A 22,846-nucleotide genomic window follows, 5' to 3' on the forward strand; every position below is an offset into this window, starting at 1 on the left:
AGAGCGATGAGTGAGCAAAGTTTTAAGCAAAATTTGGATAAATGCAGATACGGAGACAGGACCACATGAGCGTAAAGCCCAGGCCCTGTAAAACTACAACTAGGTAAATACAGAAGTCATATATCCTCCAGACACAAACCTGTAGAGGGAGATGAGCCTGGCAGGTGCAGTGGGTGTCTCAGCGGGTGTGGTGGAGGAGGTGGCCCAGGTTATTATGGAGGTAAATATGGAGATGTTGTCCTGCTCAGGGAGGTGGAGGAGGAGGCGGCTGATGGCTGAGAATATGGCCTCCTCCACTGGCTCCACCTCTTGGCCGTCACCCTGCATGATGGAGGGAGAAGAGGTAAGCTCCTGAGGTCACACCCGTTGCATTGGGACCCGGCCCGCACCTCCACAGCCTCTCCAGCGGTTTCAACAGGAATGGTGGTCAGGGAGCAATACAATAAAAAAGTATCTAAAATTTTGACACTAGAACAATGCCATTCAAACATTAAATGCCTTGGGGGCACTGGCTCACTCGAACGGCTTCATTAAGACTTACCCATGATACAACTCTGACATTTGGCACACATAGCTCAAAATAGCACGACTTTGTCCTAGATACTCCAACTGACTCCCAATCAATCCATCAGTCCCAGAGGAGATGAAAAAATATGACTTGTTAAAGCAATTTTTTCTCTCTCTCTCTCTCTCTCTCTCTCTCTCTCTCTCTCTCTCTCTCTCTCTCTTTCACTAATTGGAGAGAGAGAGAGAGAGAGAGAGAGAGAGAGAGAGAGAGAGAGAGAGAGAGAGAGAGAGAGAGAGAGAGAGAGAGAGAGAGAGAGAGAGAGAGAGAGAGAGAGAGAGAGAGAGAGAGAGAGAGAGGGGGGGGGGGGGTAGGCTTGCAAGGGACTTGCGGACATTAGTATGTGTGTATTTACCTATTTGTAGTCTACAGGGCCCGAGCTAAACTCTAATAGTCCTGTCTCTATATCTACATTCATCCAGCCTTTCCTTCATTTGTTGGACACTGCTCGCCTCCACCACCTCTTCCTGTAAGCTGTTCCAGGTGTCTCCATATTTATATATCTACCATGTGTGTGTGTGTGTGGGGAGGAGGGGCATATGTTAGTTTAATGTTTGTTTTTAGTGTAGACATGTACAAAAATGTCATTTCGCCACAAAGAGTTCGACTTACTTAGTAACCTGACCGACCCTTGGCATCTTACTGTCATATAAATTGTCCATCTGCTCAAGTATATCCAAGTTATCCAAATTCTTACTGATCAAGGTTCAAATTCTCAAGGGTTTACTATAACACAAATACATAAAGTACCTTCAAGCTGCGCAGGTCAAGTGCGTTGGTCAGCAGCCCCAGCAGTGCCGGGATGTGCTGAGGAAGTTTCTTGGGGCCCAACTCCCCAACAAGGCAGCCCACCATGGCTACCAGATTATGAAGGTCTGCCAGGGCCCCGGCACCCAGCAGGGAATGGAATGCCTGTAGTGAGGTCGAGGAGGAGGAGGAGGAAAAAAGATTTAATGGAATAATAATGAGATGGAATCAGTTCATAAATGGAGAATGGAGGAAGTTATGAAAATATGAGAAGATACAAGGCAGTGAAGGAAATAGACACAAGGGGGAGTGAAGTGAAGAGGAATGGGGAGAGGAAGGGAAGATGATTTTACTCTTATTGTTAATTTTGATAATCTACAAAAAAGTAATCCACAAGTTCTATGGCAGCCTCCTAAACCAAATTCTGGCATGGAGCAGTGTTCTGTGTGCCCCCCAGACTGAAGAGGACAGGATTGCAATATCTCGCTCTCCCTTGCGTCTGTAAAGGGGAAGTGATGCGGTAGAGCAGGGCTACTCAACTGGCGGTCCGCGGTCCAAATCCGGATTTTTTAACTGTTATAGCTGGACCCCTGCCAGGGCTCCAGGAGTAGCAAAAATAATTAAATAACATGAAGGTCCTGGCGATGGATTCTTGCCAGTGTATTTCCCCGACTGACTGTAGACCCTACAGTCAGTCGAGGGAATACACTTGCAGGAATCCATCGCTAGGACCTTCATGTTTATTAATTATAATTTTTTTCTACTCCTGGAGCCTGGGGTCCAGTTATAGTATTTATCCGGACCTCTGCATGCATTTGAATTTGTCTTACTGGATCTTTGCTCATAACAGTTGAGTAGCCCTGCGGTAGAGCAATGCTTCAGCCAAATAATTCAAACAGTTTTGTATGAGACTACATCAGGAGGAGAAAGCCAGAGGTGGGCACGGTACTGAAACATCAGTAGTACGGTTGTGGTAGTGCTGTACTTTTTCCGGAGTAGTACAGTCGCGGTAGTGCGGTACTTTTTCCGGAGTAGTACGGTTGTGGTAGTGTAATGCCCCGACGAGCTTATTTTCCATCCTTTCTATTTCCCAACACGGCCTCTGCATGCATCGAAACAACACACGAGAAATTAATCAAGACAAGGAGAGGGTATTCCCCGGCTGCCTGGGATTGAACCCGCGACCAGCGTGACGGGAGAGCCACTCCTTACCGAGTCGGCCAAAGAGGTACCCCACTGGCTAAGTGGGTTATGGGAGGCTCGTTCATCAGGCCGTTGCCGCACTACAGTAGTGCGTAATTTTTCCGGATGTCACAGGTTTGCTTAAAGTACTTTTTCTGAGGCTTTCCCACAGTAGTGCGTACTTTTTTCGGAGTAGTAATTTTGCGGTGTGTGTACTTTTTTCGGAGAGAAAGGGTCCCATTTTTTTCTTTCCCAGTGCAGTACGCGGTGTGCAGTACTGCAGTAGCGGTAGTCACTAGTCAATATAAAAAAATACTTCAGTGCCTATCCTGGCTATCCAATGATTAACCAATAACTTGTGAGATACAAAAAAACAAAAAACAAAGGAGGACTGGGGAGGGAGAGAGGGAGGCCAGGGAGGAGGAAGGGGGGACAGGGGAGTAGAGGACGGGAAGGGAATGCATCTTTACCAAGAGAGGAGGGAGGGGACAGGGAAGGGGGGGAGGAGATCAACATCATGTGAGAGAGGAGGAAGTGGGGGGTGGGAAGGAAGGAAGGATGGTGCGACATATGCAGTAGCACTAGCCAGGGAGGAATGGTAGGGAGGATATGGGGGAGTGAAGGCGAAGGGGAGGAGGGGAGGAAGGGAGGAATTCCCCGGCGTTTGAGCGAAAACCAAAGATTACTAATATAGGAAAATCATGACGGGAACAGTGAAACATTATTCAAACTGTCCAACATTTTAAGACAAAACACACCGTGGGAAACTCTATACACTGGCGTCTCAGGCCTCAGCGAAGAAACCATGTGGAAATTTTAACGAGGAGATAAATATAATAATAATAATAATAATAATAATAATAATAATAATAATATAATAACAATAACAATAAATTATTATTATTATTATTATTATTATTATTATTATTATTATTATTATTATTATCATTATTATTATGCAAAGAATTACAGAAGAGAAAATCAGTGAAGAGCAAGGAGGCTTCAGGAAAGGAAGGGAATGTGTGGATCAGATATTTGCCTTCAGGATGGTAGTAGAAAAAATAATAGCAAAAGGAAAGAAACTATACGCTGCCTTCATGGATTTGGAAAAAGCTTATGACAGAGTCGATTGGATTGCATTGTGGGATGTTTTAAAGATTTATGGTGTGGGAGGAAAACTGCTTAGTGCAATAAAGTCTTCCTATGAGGATGCATGTGCATGTGTCAAAATTACTGGAGAAACAAGTGAACATTTTGAGATAAAAGTGGGCTTAAGACAAGGGTGCGTCATGTCACCGTGGTTATTCAATATTTATATGGATGGTGTCATTAGAGAAATGAAGGGCAAAGTTGGAGAAGTTGGAGTAAGACTGTTCGATGAGGGAAGGAAGTGGGTACTGAATTTGATACTGTTTGCTTATGACACAGTGCTCATTGCTGAAAATGAAAGTGACCTACAAAATTTGGTCAGTGTTTTTGATAGTGTATGTAACAGGAGAAAGCTGAAAGTAAATGTCAACAAAAGTAAAGTGATAGTTTGTGAGTGAAGTAGAAGTGAGGTTGTAGATTTTGTATGCCCATATAGAGTGGGAATTGAATGTGAAAAAGAATGCAAAATAATTTTGAATGGTGAAGAAATGGAGGAGGTCAATGAGTTCAGTACCTTGGATCAGTTATATGTAAGCATGGTGGTATGGAGGGTGAGATAAGAGAAAGGGCATTGCAAGGAAGAAGGGTGGTAGGGTCTTTGGGACGAATCATGAATGGCAGAAGTGTGAGCATGGAAGTAAAGGGGGATTTGAGAAATACAATAACAGTACCAACCCTCACATATGCAAGTGAAACGTGGGCCTGGAATGAAAGTCAGAGGTATGGATGGGTAACAGTTCCAGTACTTCACTAATGGCACTGGCTTCAGCAACAAACGTCTCAGTGACTGTGCTAACAGTACTGGTATTGCCACCAAACTCCTCAGCACTCAAGTGAGATTAGCAAGACCAAGATATGTGTGTAAACAAAGCATTTTAAGTAATTTTCAATCATTTTTAAGTAACTTTAGGTCACTGAAAGTCACCTAAGTCATTATAAGTCATTTGCAGTTATTTCCAGTCATTGAAATCCTCGATTTACAATATTTCGCATTACAATCACGTTTTGAGGAACATTTTTGAAGTGTGAGTGGAGGGAGACCTGCACCCCTGGCGGCGCCCGGTCCCCCTACAGCAGCTTTATTTTTCTTCAAGGAATATGGCAAGATGAGCAACTTCTTTGCTATTTTTTTTTAAATTCAATAATTTGTCATTTGAATGAAATAGTGCAGTGCTTTGCCTCAGTCATTCTGAGAAGCAAATGGAAAATAAGAAAATTAACAAATATGAAGAAGTAAAACAACTGATGGCAATAATACAAGACAACCAACATCCAGGAAGGAACATAAACAAGATTACTGGATTACTCATACATATGAGAGTGGCTTACATTTATATGGATGGGAAAATGCCAAGGGAATTGCTTGTGTTGACGATACCATCTAGGCTTGAGTAAGCAGCGGTTGTCTGGTCAAAGGCATATGATAAAGTTTGAAAGAGTACAAGGAGCTGCAAGCAGATGGCACCAAGCTTAGCACAGCTGTTGTAGGAAGAGAGATTGGCTATTTATAAATTGTCAAAGTTGGAAGGCTGAAGAGAGGAACTACTTTATGATGTTTAAAGGAGTCAGGGGACTTGAAAATGTGGACCAGAAGGATCCAACTAGAGACAGTGGAAGCACAAGAGGTCATGCATGCACACAACATCAAGTGTACTGTCAAGAAATTTAGTTGTCCATGTAGCGGAGGTGTTGATGCTTGGAATGAACTGGCTAAGGAGGCAGGGCAGGGATGGAACATGCAGGGCTTTAACCTGGTAGCAGCGACGGGCCAAATTTGTGGCTTTACCATGTAGCAGCGACGGGCCAAATTTGTGCCATGATTTTAACCCCCCAACATTGATGATACATAATCTGGTCACAAATGCTTTGATATATATTATGAAATGGTTCGTGTGAGGGGTGATTTTTTCTCATTTTTCTCGCTAGGAGGGACCATTAAGAAACATGATCCCTGCTGCTACCGGGTTAAGGCTTGGCTGGATGGAAGTGGACGTGGCGACAGGGTAACACCAGACCAACTGATACAGTATACAACAACCAGGAAACTACACACCTTTACAAGTCTGGGCACCAAAATACGTGGCTCCACTTTCTTTATCAATGATTCCCTTATGGCCAACAATTTTGCCATGACTTTGGACTCCTTCCCCACTGCTGCTGTTTTTGTGGCTCCTTCAAGTGGTCTGATGCAGCACACTTGTTTGGTCACTTCCTCTATGTACGGGGAGAGGAACTGAGGGAGGCTGTCAATGACCTGTGAGGAAGAAAGGAAATAGAGAAAAATGATTATTGTTACCAATTTTGATCACATACTTACTTTAGTGAACCCTTATAAAGTCAAGGTGATTGAGGCTTCAGCTGTTACATCTTACACTATTCAACAATGTGTTATTCATGTACTGTATTATTACACTAAAAATGCAATTTTTAAGCCTTAAAAGACAGTTCCTGTTTTCACAGAATGTCAATGAAAGCAACATAAAATAGAGCTGCTAATTTTTGGGCCTTTATTCATATTGCCTGGAGCGCCTAACTCACTGAACAAGATGGTGAAACCCAATTGTGACAGGTTGTGTAATAGTCACGCTAGAGGGTGTGATACATGGTGAGGGTGAGAGCTGCTGGCATAAAATGTGTTTCCAGGCAGCTTGGAGGGCGCCTCAGCCACTGCAGCCAGCACAGGCTGGCAAGGGGGTGGCACAGAGTTCACACTTTCTCTTTCTTCCACTTGAGTATCCTTACAAGTATCAAAACAACAAAAAGTTAGAGAGGCAGCTCACAAAATGTACCAGAGCCTTCAAACTCCTGCTAACCATGATCTTTCTGTTAGTGGCAGGCTCCTCCATCTCCTTCACGACTACCTCCAGGACAGATCGCTCAGTGTAGTGGTGAACGGTCACACCTCGGAGGAATATCCTATTAATGCTGGCGTCCCACAGGGAAGTGTCCTTGGACCACTTTTGTGGAACGTGCATATTAACGATCTCCTCCACCTCATCCCTGAAACAAACGCCTATGCGGATGACTGTATCCTCACATTCTCTTGCGACGGTACAGGTCACTGTGCAACCGTCGCCCTTATCAACCAGGTTCTACAGACCATCTCATCATGGGGACATCGTTGGCAGGTTGACCTGGCACACGACAAGACACAGGTCATGCTGGTCTACAGGCGAAGCTGCCCCCCAGCCATCCCCACTCCCCTCATACTTCTACAAGGGAAGGTGCTGCCCTTGGAACAGTCTATCACTGTCCTCGGCGTGGAGGCGAACAACAGCCTGTCCTTCACCAGCCACGTCAGGAAGACTGCCTCCAAGGCAGCAGACGGCTAAACTGTGTCAGGCGTGTCTCCCACCTCCTCGATGCGAAGGGAGTGTCTAACCTTTATGCTGCCCAGGTTCGCTCCCTTATGGAATATGCCCCCCTGGGATGGTCATCTTGCCCCCCTTCATACCTGGGTCTTCTCGACAAGGTACAGAACCGCGCCCAACAGCTCATCTCTCAAAGGGCCGCCCTAAACCAGCAGCAACCCACTCCACTACATCCTCTTCAGCATAGGCGAGACGTGGCTGGCCTGTATACCATGTACAAGGTACACAAGCAGGTTGCTCCGCACCTCGCAACTCTCCGGCAACAGCACCCCCCCCCACACCACCAGGGTTGCCTTGTCGAGGGAACACCAGCTCACCGTGCCCTTCGCCAGAACAGAGACCTTCCTTTGCTCTTTCATGCCCCAGTACACCAGACTCTGGAACTGCCTGATACTACACACTGACATTCACACATCCACTACACTCCACTCTTTTAAAACAGAAGGGAACACCTGGTTATTGTCCAATGTACATCACTGACTTTGTCACTGTACTGCTCATTCTCCCGTAACACAACTACAGATAATTATTCTGAACCTTACCGATAACTTTTAGTTGTATGATGCCAATTCCATGTACCACCTCATGTAATCAGGCTTAGTTAATAAATAGAGAGAGAGAGAGAAAGGGGGGGGGGCACCTCTTCAACAAGTTTCAGCTTGCTGTTCCTTAACCCTTCTCTCCTTTCTCGTCATCTAATCTATTTACCAAGTAATGACTTTTTTTTTTTTTTTTTTTTCCCAGCAGAGGAGCCAGCTCAAGGGCATGAAAAAGGTAGCAAATGCTAAAAAAAAAAAAAAAAAAAAAAAGCCCAATACTCACTGCTCCTAAAAAGAGTTAGAGGAGTGGCTGAAAGACAGGTCAACTTCGGGAGGAGAGGTGTCCTGATACCCTCCTCTTGAAAGAGTTCAAGTCGTAGGCAGGAGGAAATACAGAAGAAGGAAGATTGTTCCAGAGTTTACCAGCGTGAGGGATGAAAGAGTGAAGATGCTGGTTAACTCTTGCGTAAGGGATTTGGACAGTAAAGGGATGAGCTTGAGTAGAAAGTCATGTGTGGCGAGGCCGCGGGAGGGGGGGAGGCATGCAGTTAGCAAGTTCAGAAGAGCAGTCAGCATGAAAATATTGATAGAAGATAGAGAGGCAACATGGCGGGGAAAATTAAGAGGTAGAAGACTATTCATAAGAGGAGGAGAGCTGATGAGACAAAGAGCCTTAGACTCCACTCTGTCAAGGAGAGCTGTGTGAGTGGAGCCCCCCCACACATGAGATGCATACTCCATACGAGGGTGGACAAGGCCCCTGTAAATGGATAGCAACTGTGCGGGGGAGAAGAACTGGCAGAGACGGTACAGAACGCCCAGCCTTGAGGAAGCTGATTTAGTAAGAGAAGAGATATGAAGTTTTCAGTTGAGATTTTGAGTTAAGGATAGACCGAGGATGTTTAGTGTTGAGGAAGGTGATAGCTGGGTGTTGTCAAAGAATAGGGGATAGTTGTTTAGAAGATTGTGTCGAGTGGATAGGTGGAGAAACTGTGTTTTTGACTCATTGAAGGGCACCAAGTTCTTCTTGCCCCAATCGGAAATAATAGCAAGGTCTGAGGCTAAGCGTTCTGTCGCCTCCAGCCTGGAATCATTCAGTTCCTGTTGGGTGGGTCTTCTCTTAAATGAAGTTGAATAATGCAGAGTAAAGTCATCGGCGTAAGAATGGATAGGACAGTTTGTTTTGGAAAGATCATCATTGAACAACAGAAAGAGAGTGGGAGATAGGACAGAACCCTGTGGGACACCACTATTAATAAGTTTAGGGGAAGAACAGTGACCGTTTATCACAGCAGAAATAGAACGGTCAGAGAGGAAATTGGAGATAAAGGTACAGAGAGAAGGATAGGAACCGTAGGAGGGTAGTTTGGAAAGCAAAGATTTGTGCCAGACCTTATCAAAGGCTTTTGATATGTCCAGCGCAATAGCAAAGGTTTCACCGAAACAGCTAAGAGAGGATGACCAAGAATCAGTTAGGAAGGCAAGGAGATCACCAGTAAAATGCCCCTTGCAGAACCCATACTGGCAATCAGATAGAAGGTCAGAAGTGGAAAGGTGCTTTTGAATCTTCCGGTTAAGGATTGATTCAAAAGCTTTAGATAGACAAGAAAGCAAAGCTATAGGACGGTAGTTTGAGGGATTGGAACGGTCACCCTTCTTAGGTACAGGCTGTATGAAGGCATACTTCCAGCAGGAAGGAAAGGTAGATGTTGACAGACAGAGGCGAAAGAGTTTGACCAGGCAGGGTGTCAGCACGGAGGCACAGTTTTTAACCCTTTCACTGCGGCCGGGCGAAAACGGCGCCCCGCCCCGTATCCGGGCTGGCCGTGCGCGCCAAATTTCAAATGTCGCTTCTAATTATAACAAGTTTTCAGCCATAATCTCAACATAATCATCATGTATTATATATAAAAACATGCAAATTTAAATGGTGCACATTAAGAAACAAATTATTTGACAATTTTGAAATTTGCGAGATTAGCATCTCTCTCTCTCTCTCTCTCTCTCTCTCTCTCACACACACACGTAGAAACGAAGGGAAAGGTCGAGGAACAGCAAGCTCAAACTTGTTGACGAGGCGCCCTCCCCCCCCTCCCTCTCTCTCACACACACACACGTAGAAACGAAGGGAAAGGTCGAGGAACAGCAAGCTCAAACTTGTTGACGAGGCACCTCCCCCCCCCTCCCCCCCTCCCTCTCTCTCACACACACACACACACACACACGTAGATAAATGGTTAGAAAGGAAGGGAAGGGTCGAGGAACAGCAAGCTTAAATTTGTTGAAGAGGCGCCTTCCCTCTCTCTCTCTCTCTCACACATACACACACACACACACACACACACACAATGTGACACAAGGGAAGGGTCGAGGAACAGCAAGCTCAAACTTGTTGACGAGGCGCCTCCCCTCTCTCTCTCTCTCTCTCTCTCTCTCTCTCTCTCTCTCTCTCTCTCTCTCACACACACACACACACACACACTGGAGGGAGGAGGTAGAAGGAAGGAAGGAAGGAAGGAAGAATGAAAGAGAACAGAGACAGCAGGAGGATGAAAGGGAGGCAGGGAGGGGAGGCTGTGTCCTTGAGCCGAGGGGGTGGTGAGATAAGCACTCACTACCCAGCCACTTGGCAACTCAAAAGAAGAGGAACTCCACTACTCCACACATGCACATATATCATTTCTTTCTCATTATTTTTGTTATTTTCTGTTAAAATTGATTGTTACTGTCAAGTACAAATGCGCGCAAGACACACTTACGTTATTACACTATAATAACACTGAAAGTCAAATAAGACATCGTATCACATACTGAGTCTCTGGGTAGAGTCAGAACAGAATACGGAATCACTCAGGAACAACTAAAACAAAATGTAATTACAACGCCAACGTCGGCGTCGCAGTATATTGCACTGGGCACTTCATGACGCCGATATCGGCATCGCCGTACAGAAGGGGTTAAGGACAACAGAGAGAACACTTTGACAGAGTAAGCAGAAGGGTTAGAGGTAAGGAAGAGATCTAGTATGTTGGGGTGGTCTCCAAGATGGTCAGGAATACGTGTAGGGTGCTGAACCAACTGCTCTAGGTCATTGAGGAGAAAAAAGTTGTAGGCTTGTTCACCAGGCTGGTCAGTGAAAGAGGATGAAAGCCAAAGCTGGTGGTGAACATTGAAATCTCCTAAGATGGAGATTTCAGCAAAGGGAGAGTGGGTCAAGATGTGGTCCACTTTAGAGTTCAAGTAGTCAAAGAATTTTACATAGTTGGTAGAGTTAGGTGAGAGATAAACAGCACAGATGTATTTAGTAGTAAAATGACAATGAAGTCTTAGCCAGATGGCGGAAAATTCTGAAGAGTCAAGGTCGTGGGCATGAGAGCAAGTGTTGCGCACGTAGGCGCAACATCCAGCTTTGGATTGAAATTTAGGATAGAGATAGTAGGAGGGAACAGAGTAGAGATTGCTGTCAGTAGCCTCAGAAACCTGTGTTTTGGTGAGGAAGAGAAGGTGAGGTGTAGAGGAGGAGAGATGGTGTTCCACAGAATGAAAATTAGAACGAAGACCATGAATGTTGCAGAAATTGAGAAGAAAAAGGCTTGAGGAGTTATCAAGACACCTCTCAGGTCAGCAGCCAGAAGGGGAGTCCTCCCTGGGGGAATTTGTGGTCCCCCCCCGAGCGGGGACTCCGAGGCATGGTTATTGAACGCCATTTTGAATTTTGAATTTTTGGAAAATGTGTGTGTGTGCTATGTGAATGTAGTGTGGTGTGGATAGAGAGAGGATCTGTCTTTAGAGAGCATGCTGAACTACTCTCTGGTGTAGATGAGACAACAGGGAAACGGTTGGTGAGGTAATGGGAAGGGTCTTTGGAGGGCTTCAGCACCCTCCTCACTTCCCATATATACCTCACCAGGAGTGGCTTGCGCCCGTTTGGCAGGTGTCTTCCTACCTAATCCTACATACGGGAAAAGAGCTACGCTCGCGCTGTCCCGTCTCCATATTCACTCTTATCCAACTTTTCCTTAAAATCATGAATGTTTCTTGCACGAACCACCTCCTCCAGTCCATTCCACAGCTCAATGCTTCTGTTTGGGAAGCTAAACTTTTTCACGTCTCGCCTACACGTGGTCGCCCTCAACTTCCTTCCATGTCCTCTTGTTTCTCTCTCGCTCCACACACACAGGTCCTCTCTGTCCAGAGTTTCCACCCTGCTTGCCACCCTGTACATCGCTATCAGGTCTCCTCTTTCTCTTTTTCTCTCCAGGGTTGTGAGCCCCATGCTATTGAGTCTCTCCTCATAAATCCGATCTCTAAGTTCTGGTACCATCTTAGTTGCCATTCTCTGCACTCTTTCCAGCTTTCTTATGTTCTTTTCATGAAGAGACCAGACCACTGCTGCATACTCCAACCTTGGCCTTATCATTGTAACTATTATTTTCTTCATCATCTCCTCGTCCAAATACACAAATGCCGTCCTTATGTTCCTCAGCAAATTCATAGTTTGTCCCGTTATCCTGTTGATGTGTTTGTCCGGTGACATGTTCTCTGAGGCAGTCACTCCCAAATCTTTTTCTTCCATTCCTCTGCATATGTACCACTCCACTCCCATATTTTGTCCAGGTACCTCTGCAATGCCTCACAGTCCTTCACATCATTCACTCGTCACAATAGCTTTGCATCATCTGCAAACAAACTCACATAGCTGGTCACTTCGTCCACCATATCATTTATACAAACAGCAAACATTATTGGCGCCAGCACCGAACCTTGTGGGACCCCACTCATCACAGGGCACCAGTTGGAAACCCTGTCCCTAATTATTGTCCTCATTTCCCTGTTAGTTAGGAGATCCTTCAGCCACTTAATCAGTCCATCACCCACTCCACCCCTATTTGTAATTTTCCAAATTAGTCTTCTGTGCGGTACTTTGTCGAATGCCTTTTTCAAATCCAGGTACACTCCATCCCCCCAGCCTTCTCTCTCTTGTAATAAATCTGTCACCCTTGAGTAATAACATAACAAGTTGGTGACACACGATCTCCCTCTCCTGAATCCAAACTGGCAATCCAAGTTAATTTTCTCACTTTCTAAAAAATCCGACCACCTGTTTTTAACCAGCCTCTCACATATCTTTGCAACCACACTAGTGAGTGATACCGGTCTGTAATTTAATGGGTCCTCTCTTTTTCCTCCTTTATATATTGGTACTATGTTTGCTCTCTTCCAATCCTGTGGCACCCTTCCTTCACTCAGGGAGTGAAGCAAGTTGCTCACTACATTCTTTCAGGATCCACCCTGATACTTCATCCGGCCCTGTCGCCTTCTTACATCCAGCTTGTTCAAGCTTTCCTTGACCTCCTGCACCGTTAACTGTATCTCCTGCATAACCCTTCCTCTTTCCTGGCCCGGTGGTTGTACGAATTCGTCTTCCATTGTGAAAACTTTTTGAAAGCTGTTGTTCATCACTTCTGCCATCTCTGCTGGGTCCTCATATGTAGTTCCATCCATTTTCAGTTTAGCGATTGTTTCTCTATTCTTTAATTTGCCGTTCACATGTCTATAGAACAGTTTAGGTTGGTCTTTGCACTTGTCAATCATATCTTTTTCATATTTCCGTTTTTCTTCTCTTCTAATTTTTGTATATTCATTCCTTGCTTGTTTGAAATTGTTCCACGCGTTGATTCTTCTTCATCTCCTCCATCCCTTCCAAGCTTCCTCCTTTCTCTTTCTAGCTGCCTCGCATCTTTTGTTAAACCATTCCTTTTTACCAACATCCTTTTTGGTTACCTTTGGGACATATCTTTTCTCGGCTTCTTTGTACAGCTTTAGAAACTCCTCCCACTTGTCTTGTGTATACTTGGCTTTGTACAGCCCACTCCAATTTGCATTTTCCAAAAAGTTCTCATGCTAACAAAGTCTGCCTTAGAGTAGTTACTTCTCCCAATTTTGTGATCCTCTTTTCGGTCAATCGTTCTCTTTTCTTTTACTTCAAATTCCACAACCGCATGGTCACTCTATGCTATTGAACGATGTACTTTAATATTTTCTATTACTTCTGGCTCCTTGCTAAATACCAGGTCTAGTCTTGATGCCTCGCCTTCTTTCCCAAATCTAGTATGTTCCTTAATCCATTGAGTCAGAACATGTTCCATTGCCAGTTGCAGGAGTCTTCCTCCCCATGACTCTTCTGTTCCCTGAGTCTGCCAATCCTCCCAATCTACCTCCTTGCAATTAAAATCACCCATCAAAATTATTCTCTCTCTCTCTCTCTTAACATTCCATCCAAGCAACTCACTGTATCATTACTTCATATTCTCGGGCCTTCCATGCATTGGTTCTTGGTGGCACATACCCTACTACATACTGCCTCCTTCTTCCTTCAGCACCCACAGTTTTCACTTTCAGTACCTCTGCCAAGCCTTCACCCTCAATCACCTCTTCCACCCTAATGCCTTTCCTTACCATCAACATCACACCTCCTCCCTGTTTTCTCTTTCTGTCTCTCCTCCATATATTGTATGCACCTTCTCCAATCCCCACCACCTCAATTGGGTCACACAACTCAGTTTCCGTCAGCCCCACAATATCAGTTTCTTTGTCTCTCAAATAGTCGTTTGACTCTATCCACGATGACACTATTCCATTAATATTCGTATATGACACTTTCCATCCTTCCTCCTTTCCTGTTAGATTTTTTATCTCCTTTCTCTCGTCACCATGAACCACTTCCTCACTTTCATATCCATTACTCTCAAAAAAAACTCATTCTTCTCTTCTTCCGATCTCTTCTCATTTAAATCACGAACTTCACCTCTAAGTTCATTCAACTTGTCTCTCTCTTGTTCATTCAGATCTTTCCTCAGCCACATCATTTTGGTGTTTTCTCCTGCTAGCTTCCAAGCTCCTGCCAGGGCCTCTTCTGCTTCGCTCTGTGCCTTAAATCATATCCTAATTGGTCTATCTCTTTTGCCATTGTATTTTTCAATCCTATGACAGTCATCTATTTCTTTCACCAGGTCTCTTCCCTCTTCTTGTACCCTCTGCACGATCTTCTTCACTACATCTCTCAAGTTGTTTTCCCTCGCAGATTTGTTTGGGGTCTTCTCCTCCTTTACATTGAACACAATGACGCTCTTCTTTTTCTCCACCGTGCCTCTTACCAGTGCCTCATTTTCTTTGATTGCCTTCACCACCTTCTCAGCCATCCTCTCCTCCAACTGCTCCTCCACAATCTCCTTAAAGCTCTGCACACTCCCACTCTGCACCATCTCTCCACCACCTTCGAATTTCTGTTCCAAATTCTTAACTCTTTGCTCCACTTCCACTTTTTCATCCTTTTGCTTCTCCTCCCACTTATTCCGCTCCTTATTCAACTTATCCACTGAATCCACGCTTTCCTTTATCCCCTCAGAGCATTTTATCAGCTAAATCTTAAGCTCTCCCACTTATCTTTCTCTTGTCCTCCTCTCTCCCTTCTCAACTCACTCACCATCTTCATCACCACTTCAAAATCACTCTCCAACCCTTTCACTCTTCTCTACAATAATCTATTTTGCAGCTAACTGTTCTTTTCCTCACATCCAGAGAAATCGGCCACTAGATCTTGTTTTCGTGATGGCGGCATAAACAGACCAATCCCGTTATTGGTACGGTTCTCCATTTTCCCTTCCTCAATCCACTAACACAACACTTTCTCCTCCTGCCTTCCGCACCCCTCCTCCCAACCTCCTACTGGGAACAGCGCCAGCAATGCCCCTCCACCGTATGTCACAGCTGATAGGTAAAACAGGCAAAATGTTAAAAAGTTAAAACGTTAAAAGTTAAAGTTAAAAAGTTAAAAAAAAAGTTAAAATCCTTCGGGGGCTCCGTCCTCTTACGTCCTCCCAGCGCCAGCAATGCCCCTCCACCATGTCACAGTTGCAAGATAAAATCGGTAAAACGTTAAAAGTTAAAAAGTTAAAATCCCTCCGGAGCTCCGTCTCCCCCATCCACACAGATCGGCGGCCAACCGACGTGTGTGTGTGTGTGTGTGTGTGTGTGTGTGTGTGTGTGAGAGAGAGAGAGAGAGAGAGAGAGAGAGAGAGAGAGAGAGAGAGAGAGAGAGAGAGAGATGCTGCTCTCTCCCTCTCTCTCTCCCTTCGTATCAGTGAGGTGTCAATCTTTTGACCCCCTCCCTCTCTCTCTCTCTCTCTCACTCTCTCTCTCTCTCTCTTACACACACACACACACACACACACACACACACACACACACGGCTTTTCAGCCTTTTACTCTGTGAAATCTGTGCGTATTGCCAGTGAATCAATGGGATATTTTCCATGATCTTACGTCTGTGTCCCTTCCTTCCCTCTCCTCCACTTTCCTTCACAAATCTATTTTTTTATCACAACTAACATAAGGAAACACAATTCAGCAGACACACGTCATCTACGCATAACGCAAATTTCTCTGTATATTTATGCATACATCTCAAAATTATCAAATAATTTATGTTTCTTTATGTGCACCTTTTAACCCAGTAACAGCAACGGGCCAAATTTGTGGCTTTACCATGTAGCAGCGACGGGCCAAATTTGTGGCTTTACCGTGTAGCAGCGACGGGCCAAATTTGTGGCTTTACCGTGTAGCAGCGACGGGCCAAATTTGTGGCTTTACCGTGTAGCAGTGACGGGCAAAATTTGTGGCTTTACCGTGTAGCAGTGACGGGCAAAATTTGCGGCATGATATAAACCCTCCAAAATAGATGATGCATAAACTGATCACAAATGCTTTGATATGTATTATGAAATGGTTTGTGTGAGTGATGATTTTTACTCATTTTTCTCGCTTAGAGGGACCATTAAGATACATGATCCCCGCTTGCATGTTTTTATATATAATACATGATGATTATGTTGAGTTTATGGCTGAAAACTTGTTATAATCAGTAGACATTTGAAATTTTGCATGTGCAGCCATCCCGGGGCGGGGCGCTGTTTTCGCCCGGCTGTAGTGAAGGGGTTAATGGGATTTACATTAATTTCAATGGGGAAATTCGTTTGGTTTAAGAGTGTTCTGGTGTGTGAGCAAAATCCTGCAATGAATTAAACTCGTAAACTGAGGTCTGACTAAGTCTATTATAAGGCTAAAGGCTGAAAGTTTTTTTTCTTACTTTTAGGTGAGTAGAGCAAAAAAATAAATTGATCACTCCGTTGCCGCTGGAGTGTGAACGGTTATTTTTTCTTCAGACTTAAGTTGTGGCCATCATTGAACTGTCTCCTTGACTGAAAGAAAGGAAAACAAAAAACAAAACAAAAAATAACAACCTTGTGTAGAGCAGTAAGCGTAGCCAGAAGCTGTGTAGTGGCAGCAGGAGCAGGAGCAGCAGCAGCCATGTCTGAAGCAGTGTTAGCTGTAGAGGCAGCATCAGCAGTAGTGGCTGACGCCGCCAGCGTCTTGATAAGGGTGGGCATGAGCCTGCCGAGGCAGCCCACTGCTGCCGCCTGGAGTGCTGCCACAGCCTCGGCGGCCACCAGGAGGCCCTGAGTCACAACCCATGGCTCCTCACCTGAGGGAGTTAAGGGAGAGCCTTGGTGATTTATTTCATATGTAAATGTTATATCATTATATAAAGATAGGAGTAACAAAAGATCTTATAAAAGGTGCAATGATCAGGAAACATATTTCATATCACATGGAGTAATAGAGTTGGCAGAGCTGTCAAAACTTGTCAACACCAGGACAGCTAGTGATATCCATGGACAAGGTCAAAGAAGTCCTAGAGCCTAAAAGAAGCATAAATACATCTATTAGAAAGCAGGACACTGGCAGCTATCAATTGCTTCCTCTTAAGATTCAAACGGTACCGTCCCGATCCACACGGAGGAGGTGGGTGGGCACTGCTCGCCTCCACCACTTCTTCCCACAAGCTGTTCCAGGTGTTAATACTTCTATGTGGAAAACTAAACTTTTTCAAGTCACTCAAACAAGTTCCTTTATTAAGTTTCTTTCCATGTCCTCTCAGCCCCTGCGTTCTCACAGTTGAGAAGAGATCATCTCTATCCACCTCATCAAACTTATTTACCAACTTATACAGCATGATCAGATCTCCTCTCTCCCTTCTTTGTTCCAGTGTCGTCAAGTCCCATCTCCTTCAATATGTCTTCATACATCATATTTGAGTGGCTGAGTGGTAGCGTGCTGGGCCCCCATTCACCGCGTGATGGACGACACAAGTTTGAATCCCCACACTACCACCTCGGATTTTTCAGTCACCGCCGAGTGGCTTAAAACTACCCACATGCTGTCCTGAAGACCACCCATCATCCTGGACTCAAGAGGAAACCGTCCAAGTTAACCCTTTCATTGCTAAACACTCGCAGCAAGCATTAGGCGTATTTGCTGGTGGCGCTAAACGCTCGCTGTGAGCTCCACCCGCACTCAAATCTCCCGCGTATGAGTGTGTTCCAACACTAATTCTCACAACACAGGATTGCTAATTGAGTGGGTTCTTCACTAAATTTGGTGAAAAATCATATCAGCCCAGCGCGGCAAATCTACGGACGAGTAACTGGTGGATGTTCTCACCCATCACCTGATTCTTTGACCAAATAGTTGTAAATATTGCAGTTGGCAATGCTCCCTTGTCAGAATCTGAAGAAGAGATGTCCGCAGTTCCCTCAATATGGCTGATCATCCCGTACGCACCGATGTAAATGTTAACATTTAACACTCCCTAAACATGCATGTACGTTTGCAAGAGAGGCATACATAACCAACTCCTATAGATCTGGACCTCCTCTTTCCAATGGTGTTTTTGTTTTTTAGCTGTGGTGAATAGTTTTTGAGATACAGAGGTTAAAAGAGACCCCCCATTGGGCTGCCCGACTGCGCCTGAGGGGATAGTCACGTTCGCACCCCACGCAAGGAAAGGGTTAATCGAGAAGGAGTTCCGGGGGGCAGCATGAGCCAAGAGAAGATGGCGCCACTATAAACACTTGCCTGCGCCATGACGGGCTGGGACCGACTACCATCCAGGCCCCTCAAGCAAGCTTACCGGCGCTTTAGGCGTAGACAAAAAAAAAAAAAAAAAAAAAAAAAAAAAAAGTTGCAATTCTCTTTATCCTTTCCAACTTTCTGATATCCTTCTTTTTGTGAGGCGACCACACAACAGCAGCATATTCAAGTTTTGGTCTTATCAGTGTTATTATTTTCTTCATCATTTCTTTGTCCATAGAATGGAATGATACTTTTATATTTTGCATCATCCTGTAGGTTTCTCCAAACAGCTTGTTTATGTGCTTTTCTGGGGATAGTGTGTCTTGCATCATTACTCCTAAGTCTTTTTCTTCATGTACCACTTTTAAGTTTTCTTCTGTATTTTTTTTTATTTTTCCCCATTTCCATAACATGACATTTGTTTGCATTAAATTCCATCTCCCGTAACTGGCTCCATCTATACACTCTATCCAGGTCTTTTTGCAGTTCTTCACTTTTCTTATTAACCCCTTCAACATGAGGACACGTATACTGCATCCTTGCGTGCCCCGTACCATACCCGAGGACCCGCATACTGCGTCCTGGCTCGGTTTAGCCAATATACGAGTTATTTTATCTCTATATTTATGCTTACATCTCAAAATTATCAATTAATTTATGTTTCTTTATGTGCACCATTCAATTCTGCATGTTTTCATATATAATACATAATGATTATGTTGCGTTTATGGCTGAAAACTTATATTCAATAGCGACATTTGAAATTTGGCGCGCGCGGTGATCCCGGATACGGCGCAGGGCGCTGTTTTGGCCCGGCCGTAGTGAAGGGGTTAACTTTGCTGGAAGGCTGACAGAGGAGGTGGACGAGGTGACAAGACCAGGAAAAATATGAAGAAGGGAAAAATAGACCGACTAAGCTAAAGTTCAAGTCAAAACGGCAACTGAGATGATTATAAGTCGGAGGGGAAAACTTAAAGTAATAGAACAATATAAAGACACATATATAAGGAAAAAATGAGCACAGAGGAAAGAGTTGTGATGAGGGAAATTGTGAGCTAAGCAAAGCACAGGAATGAAGAAAGAACAGAAGCAGAAAAAGAAACTTTTTTGGGAGAGTGTGAAACGACAGAGTGATGAAGTGGTGGCTCAGGAAGAGGGAGGTGGAGAACAAGTAAACAGCAGCAGCAACAAGGAAGAGAAGGGAACAAAAAGCTCAGGTTGACGTACACTAGTTGTAGCCGCGGTGCCGCCGGTGTACGCGGCGCCGCGGAAAGGGTTAAAGGTTAGTGGTGTATGTTTACGCGTCGACGCGCTTATCAGGACCGTCTTCGCCCATATATTGGACCTACTAGGGTCAAAGGGTAATGCCTCCTAGGGTTAATGTAGGGTAACGTGGGGTTACGGGGTTAATGTGGTGGAGGCGTAGGCCATTACTCGAGGCTTGAGTGTCAACAGGGAACCGTCATCCCGATAGCGGGCTGAACGGAGGACAAGGTAGTAGCAGGCTGGCGTTCATACCGTTAACACGGCGTTGATGGAACTGGAAGGAGTAATCTGACTAACCCCGCATTGTGTACATATCTCTTTCTTTGTTATCGTCTAGCGTGTAAGTATCTCCTGATTCCACAATATTGTAATACGTTTCCTTAACGTCTAAGGTTATTCTGCCTCCCACAAGTGTACAAGTACATTCATGTTAACGACGAGTGGTACGGGTTGTCCTGCCACGGAATATAAGGATAAAGTTTACATTCATGTTCATATGTCGGACTGTAGGGATTTCCCCATCCCGGAAAATGTAGAGATAAGGTGTAGTGTACCTCACATTGTAATGTTTCATGATATCAGCTTGCAGGTTTGACCACTGTACAATAAACCGTGACGTGAGTTCGACACAGCGGTTTCAGTCATCCTTGGCACTCACTCAACAAGCGCTGGTCACCGCGCTTACCGCGCTTACACTAGTAATGTCAACGGACTCATATCAAAGAAGCAGGAATTGAAAGACTACCTAAACAAAGCTAAACCAGATGTGATGTGCACCACTGAAACAAAACTAGCAAAGGGAACAGAATTGGTGGGAATAGAACAGTGCAATTATAACATACATAGAAAGACAGAATGGGGAAGAGTGGTGGAGGGGTGGTGATACTGGTCAAAACTGATTCAAAAGTGTTAGAAGTGAGAGCAGGACCAGATAATACAGAAATTTTAATTGCTCTATTACAGTTGAAATGCAGTGAATAACTGACAGTAATGGTGACGTATGTGCCCCCACACACAGCAGCTGGACTAACAAAATGTATAACAATCTGTTAGAAGGTACAAGTAAAGCGTTAGAGGACATCATTAGAATTAGCAGGAATGTGATTCTAGCACGGGACTTCAACTGTAAAAATGTCAAATGGGAAAAATTTGAAGTGTAAGGTGGAAAAAACACATGGGGAGCTAAAATATTAAAACTGGCCACAGAAAACCTCATGACACAGTGGGTGAAGGAAGGGATGAGGTTTGGAGGAGAGGATGAACCAGCAAGGTTGGACTTAATTTTCACTTAAGGAACAGACTTGTTAACAGAAGTGCAACATGAGTGCCCACTGGGAAAAGGTGACCATGAAATATCACAAATAGAAATTGACAAAGAATGTGAAGAGACTGGATTAGAGGACCATAAAGAGAACAGAAAGAATTACAACAAAGCTAAGTATAATGAACTGAGAGCTTTTTTGGAACAATAAATTGGTCAGAAATGAAAAAGCTGAGAAAAGTACATAAAAAATATGACCACTTCCATAAAACATACAATGACGGTGTGGTAAAGTGGGTGCCCTACTATGTGAAAGAGAAAAGAGGGAAAAAAGAGTGGTTTAGCACAATATGTCTGGGAGCAAAGAAGAGGAAAGATGAAGCTTGGAGAAACTTATAAAGGAGAAGGAATGCCACAAACAGGGGAGGCTATCAACAAGCTAGAAATGATTGCGCCAAACTGAGGAGAAAACAAGAAAAAAGTATGAAAAGAACATAACAGAAAAATGTAAGGACACAAAACTTTTTTAAAGACATGTAGATAAGAATTTGAGGAAAAAAGAAGCTGTGAGTATGATCAAAGTGGGTGACCAAGTCTGTGAGGATACAAAGGAAATCTGTGAAATATCAACCCCTTCAACACGAGGACACGTATACTGCGTCCTTGCGTGCCCCGTACCATATCCGATGATGTGCATACCACGTCCTGGCTCACTTTAGCCAATATACGAGTTATTTTATCTCTATATTTATGCCTACATCTCAAAATTATCAATTAATTTGATTTTTTTTTTTTTTTTTTTTTTTTTTTTTTGAGGGGGGCAGGGGGTGCTGCCCGTAGCGCCGGTAGGCTTTCTTGAATTTTTTTTTTTTATAACCCTAGCCCACTAGTGGCACAGGGGAATTTTATTTATGGTGGCTGCCGGGATGTGACTTAATACAGTAAAACCCCGATTATCCGAAATGGAAGGGGGGAAGCCTCTTTCGGATAAGCCGATTTTTCGGATAATCCGGATTTATGGCCGCCATTTTGATCGCCGCCAGTTTGATCGTCGGCATTGTGTCTTGCTTTCTCGTTTGGATGAATATCACTTTGATCTTGCACCTTGGTTCTTATTTTCTCATTAGAACACATGTAGCTAGTATGGACGGACCATTAGCCAGGATGGATGAGGATGCTGTCGCTGCCGCCGACTGACGATGTAAACAATGACACCAAACAAACACACGCTACGCTAAACAAGTAGTACGCTTAAAACATGTGATGTAAATTTTTTATTGTATGTTTGTCTGTGTGTCTCCTTGTCTGGACCAGTGTATGTTGATACTTGTGAGCGTTGCAGATCTGAATTGTGAATGTTGCAGAGTGCGATTGTGAATGGTTGTGCAAGCTTGCAAGTGTGACCTTGATGCATCGTGCAGGTGGAGACACAGTATGATGACTCATATTATCGCGCAACTCGTATGTTGGAAGGGGAATGTGGCATGGAGTGGAGAGGGGAGTCGTGTTTGTGTCGTTGTCTTGAGAGTACGGTGTGAGAGTAGTCGTGCAGTAGTTTGTTCGTTCGCGACTCGTCCTTGCTGGGGCGCAGGTGCGAACGTGGTGTTGTTGAGAGTTTGTTTAATGTTTTTTGTCTAATACATTGATCTATTCGTTACAAGCTATTTCGGCAATATGTATTAGAAAGCATATTCATTTTAACTGTTCTTATCAATTTTAAATGTGTTAATATAGTACATATGTAGTTACTTTTATTTATTTTTGATGTTTTATAAAGTTTTAGTATAGAAAA

At 44.2% G+C, this 22,846-nt stretch overlaps 1 protein-coding gene across 1 annotated transcript in view; it reads right to left on the reverse strand.

Annotated features, from left to right (window-relative positions):
* Window positions 1-99: 99 nt before the first annotated feature.
* Window positions 100-22,846, reverse strand: part of LOC126985200 (HEAT repeat-containing protein 1-like) — a 98,384-nt gene continuing 75,637 nt past the window's right edge. The window contains exons 17-20 of the mRNA XM_050839757.1: window positions 16,856-17,097; window positions 5,697-5,897; window positions 1,316-1,477; window positions 100-321 (exon numbers count right to left, since the gene is read on the reverse strand). Of these exons, the coding sequence (XP_050695714.1) occupies window positions 100-321; window positions 1,316-1,477; window positions 5,697-5,897; window positions 16,856-17,097 (827 nt within the window). The remainder of the gene's footprint in view (window positions 322-1,315; window positions 1,478-5,696; window positions 5,898-16,855; window positions 17,098-22,846) is intronic.

The sequence above is a fragment of the Eriocheir sinensis genome, chromosome 59, assembly GCF_024679095.1.
Source record: "Eriocheir sinensis breed Jianghai 21 chromosome 59, ASM2467909v1, whole genome shotgun sequence".
Taxonomy (NCBI): Eukaryota; Metazoa; Arthropoda; class Malacostraca; order Decapoda; family Varunidae; genus Eriocheir; species Eriocheir sinensis.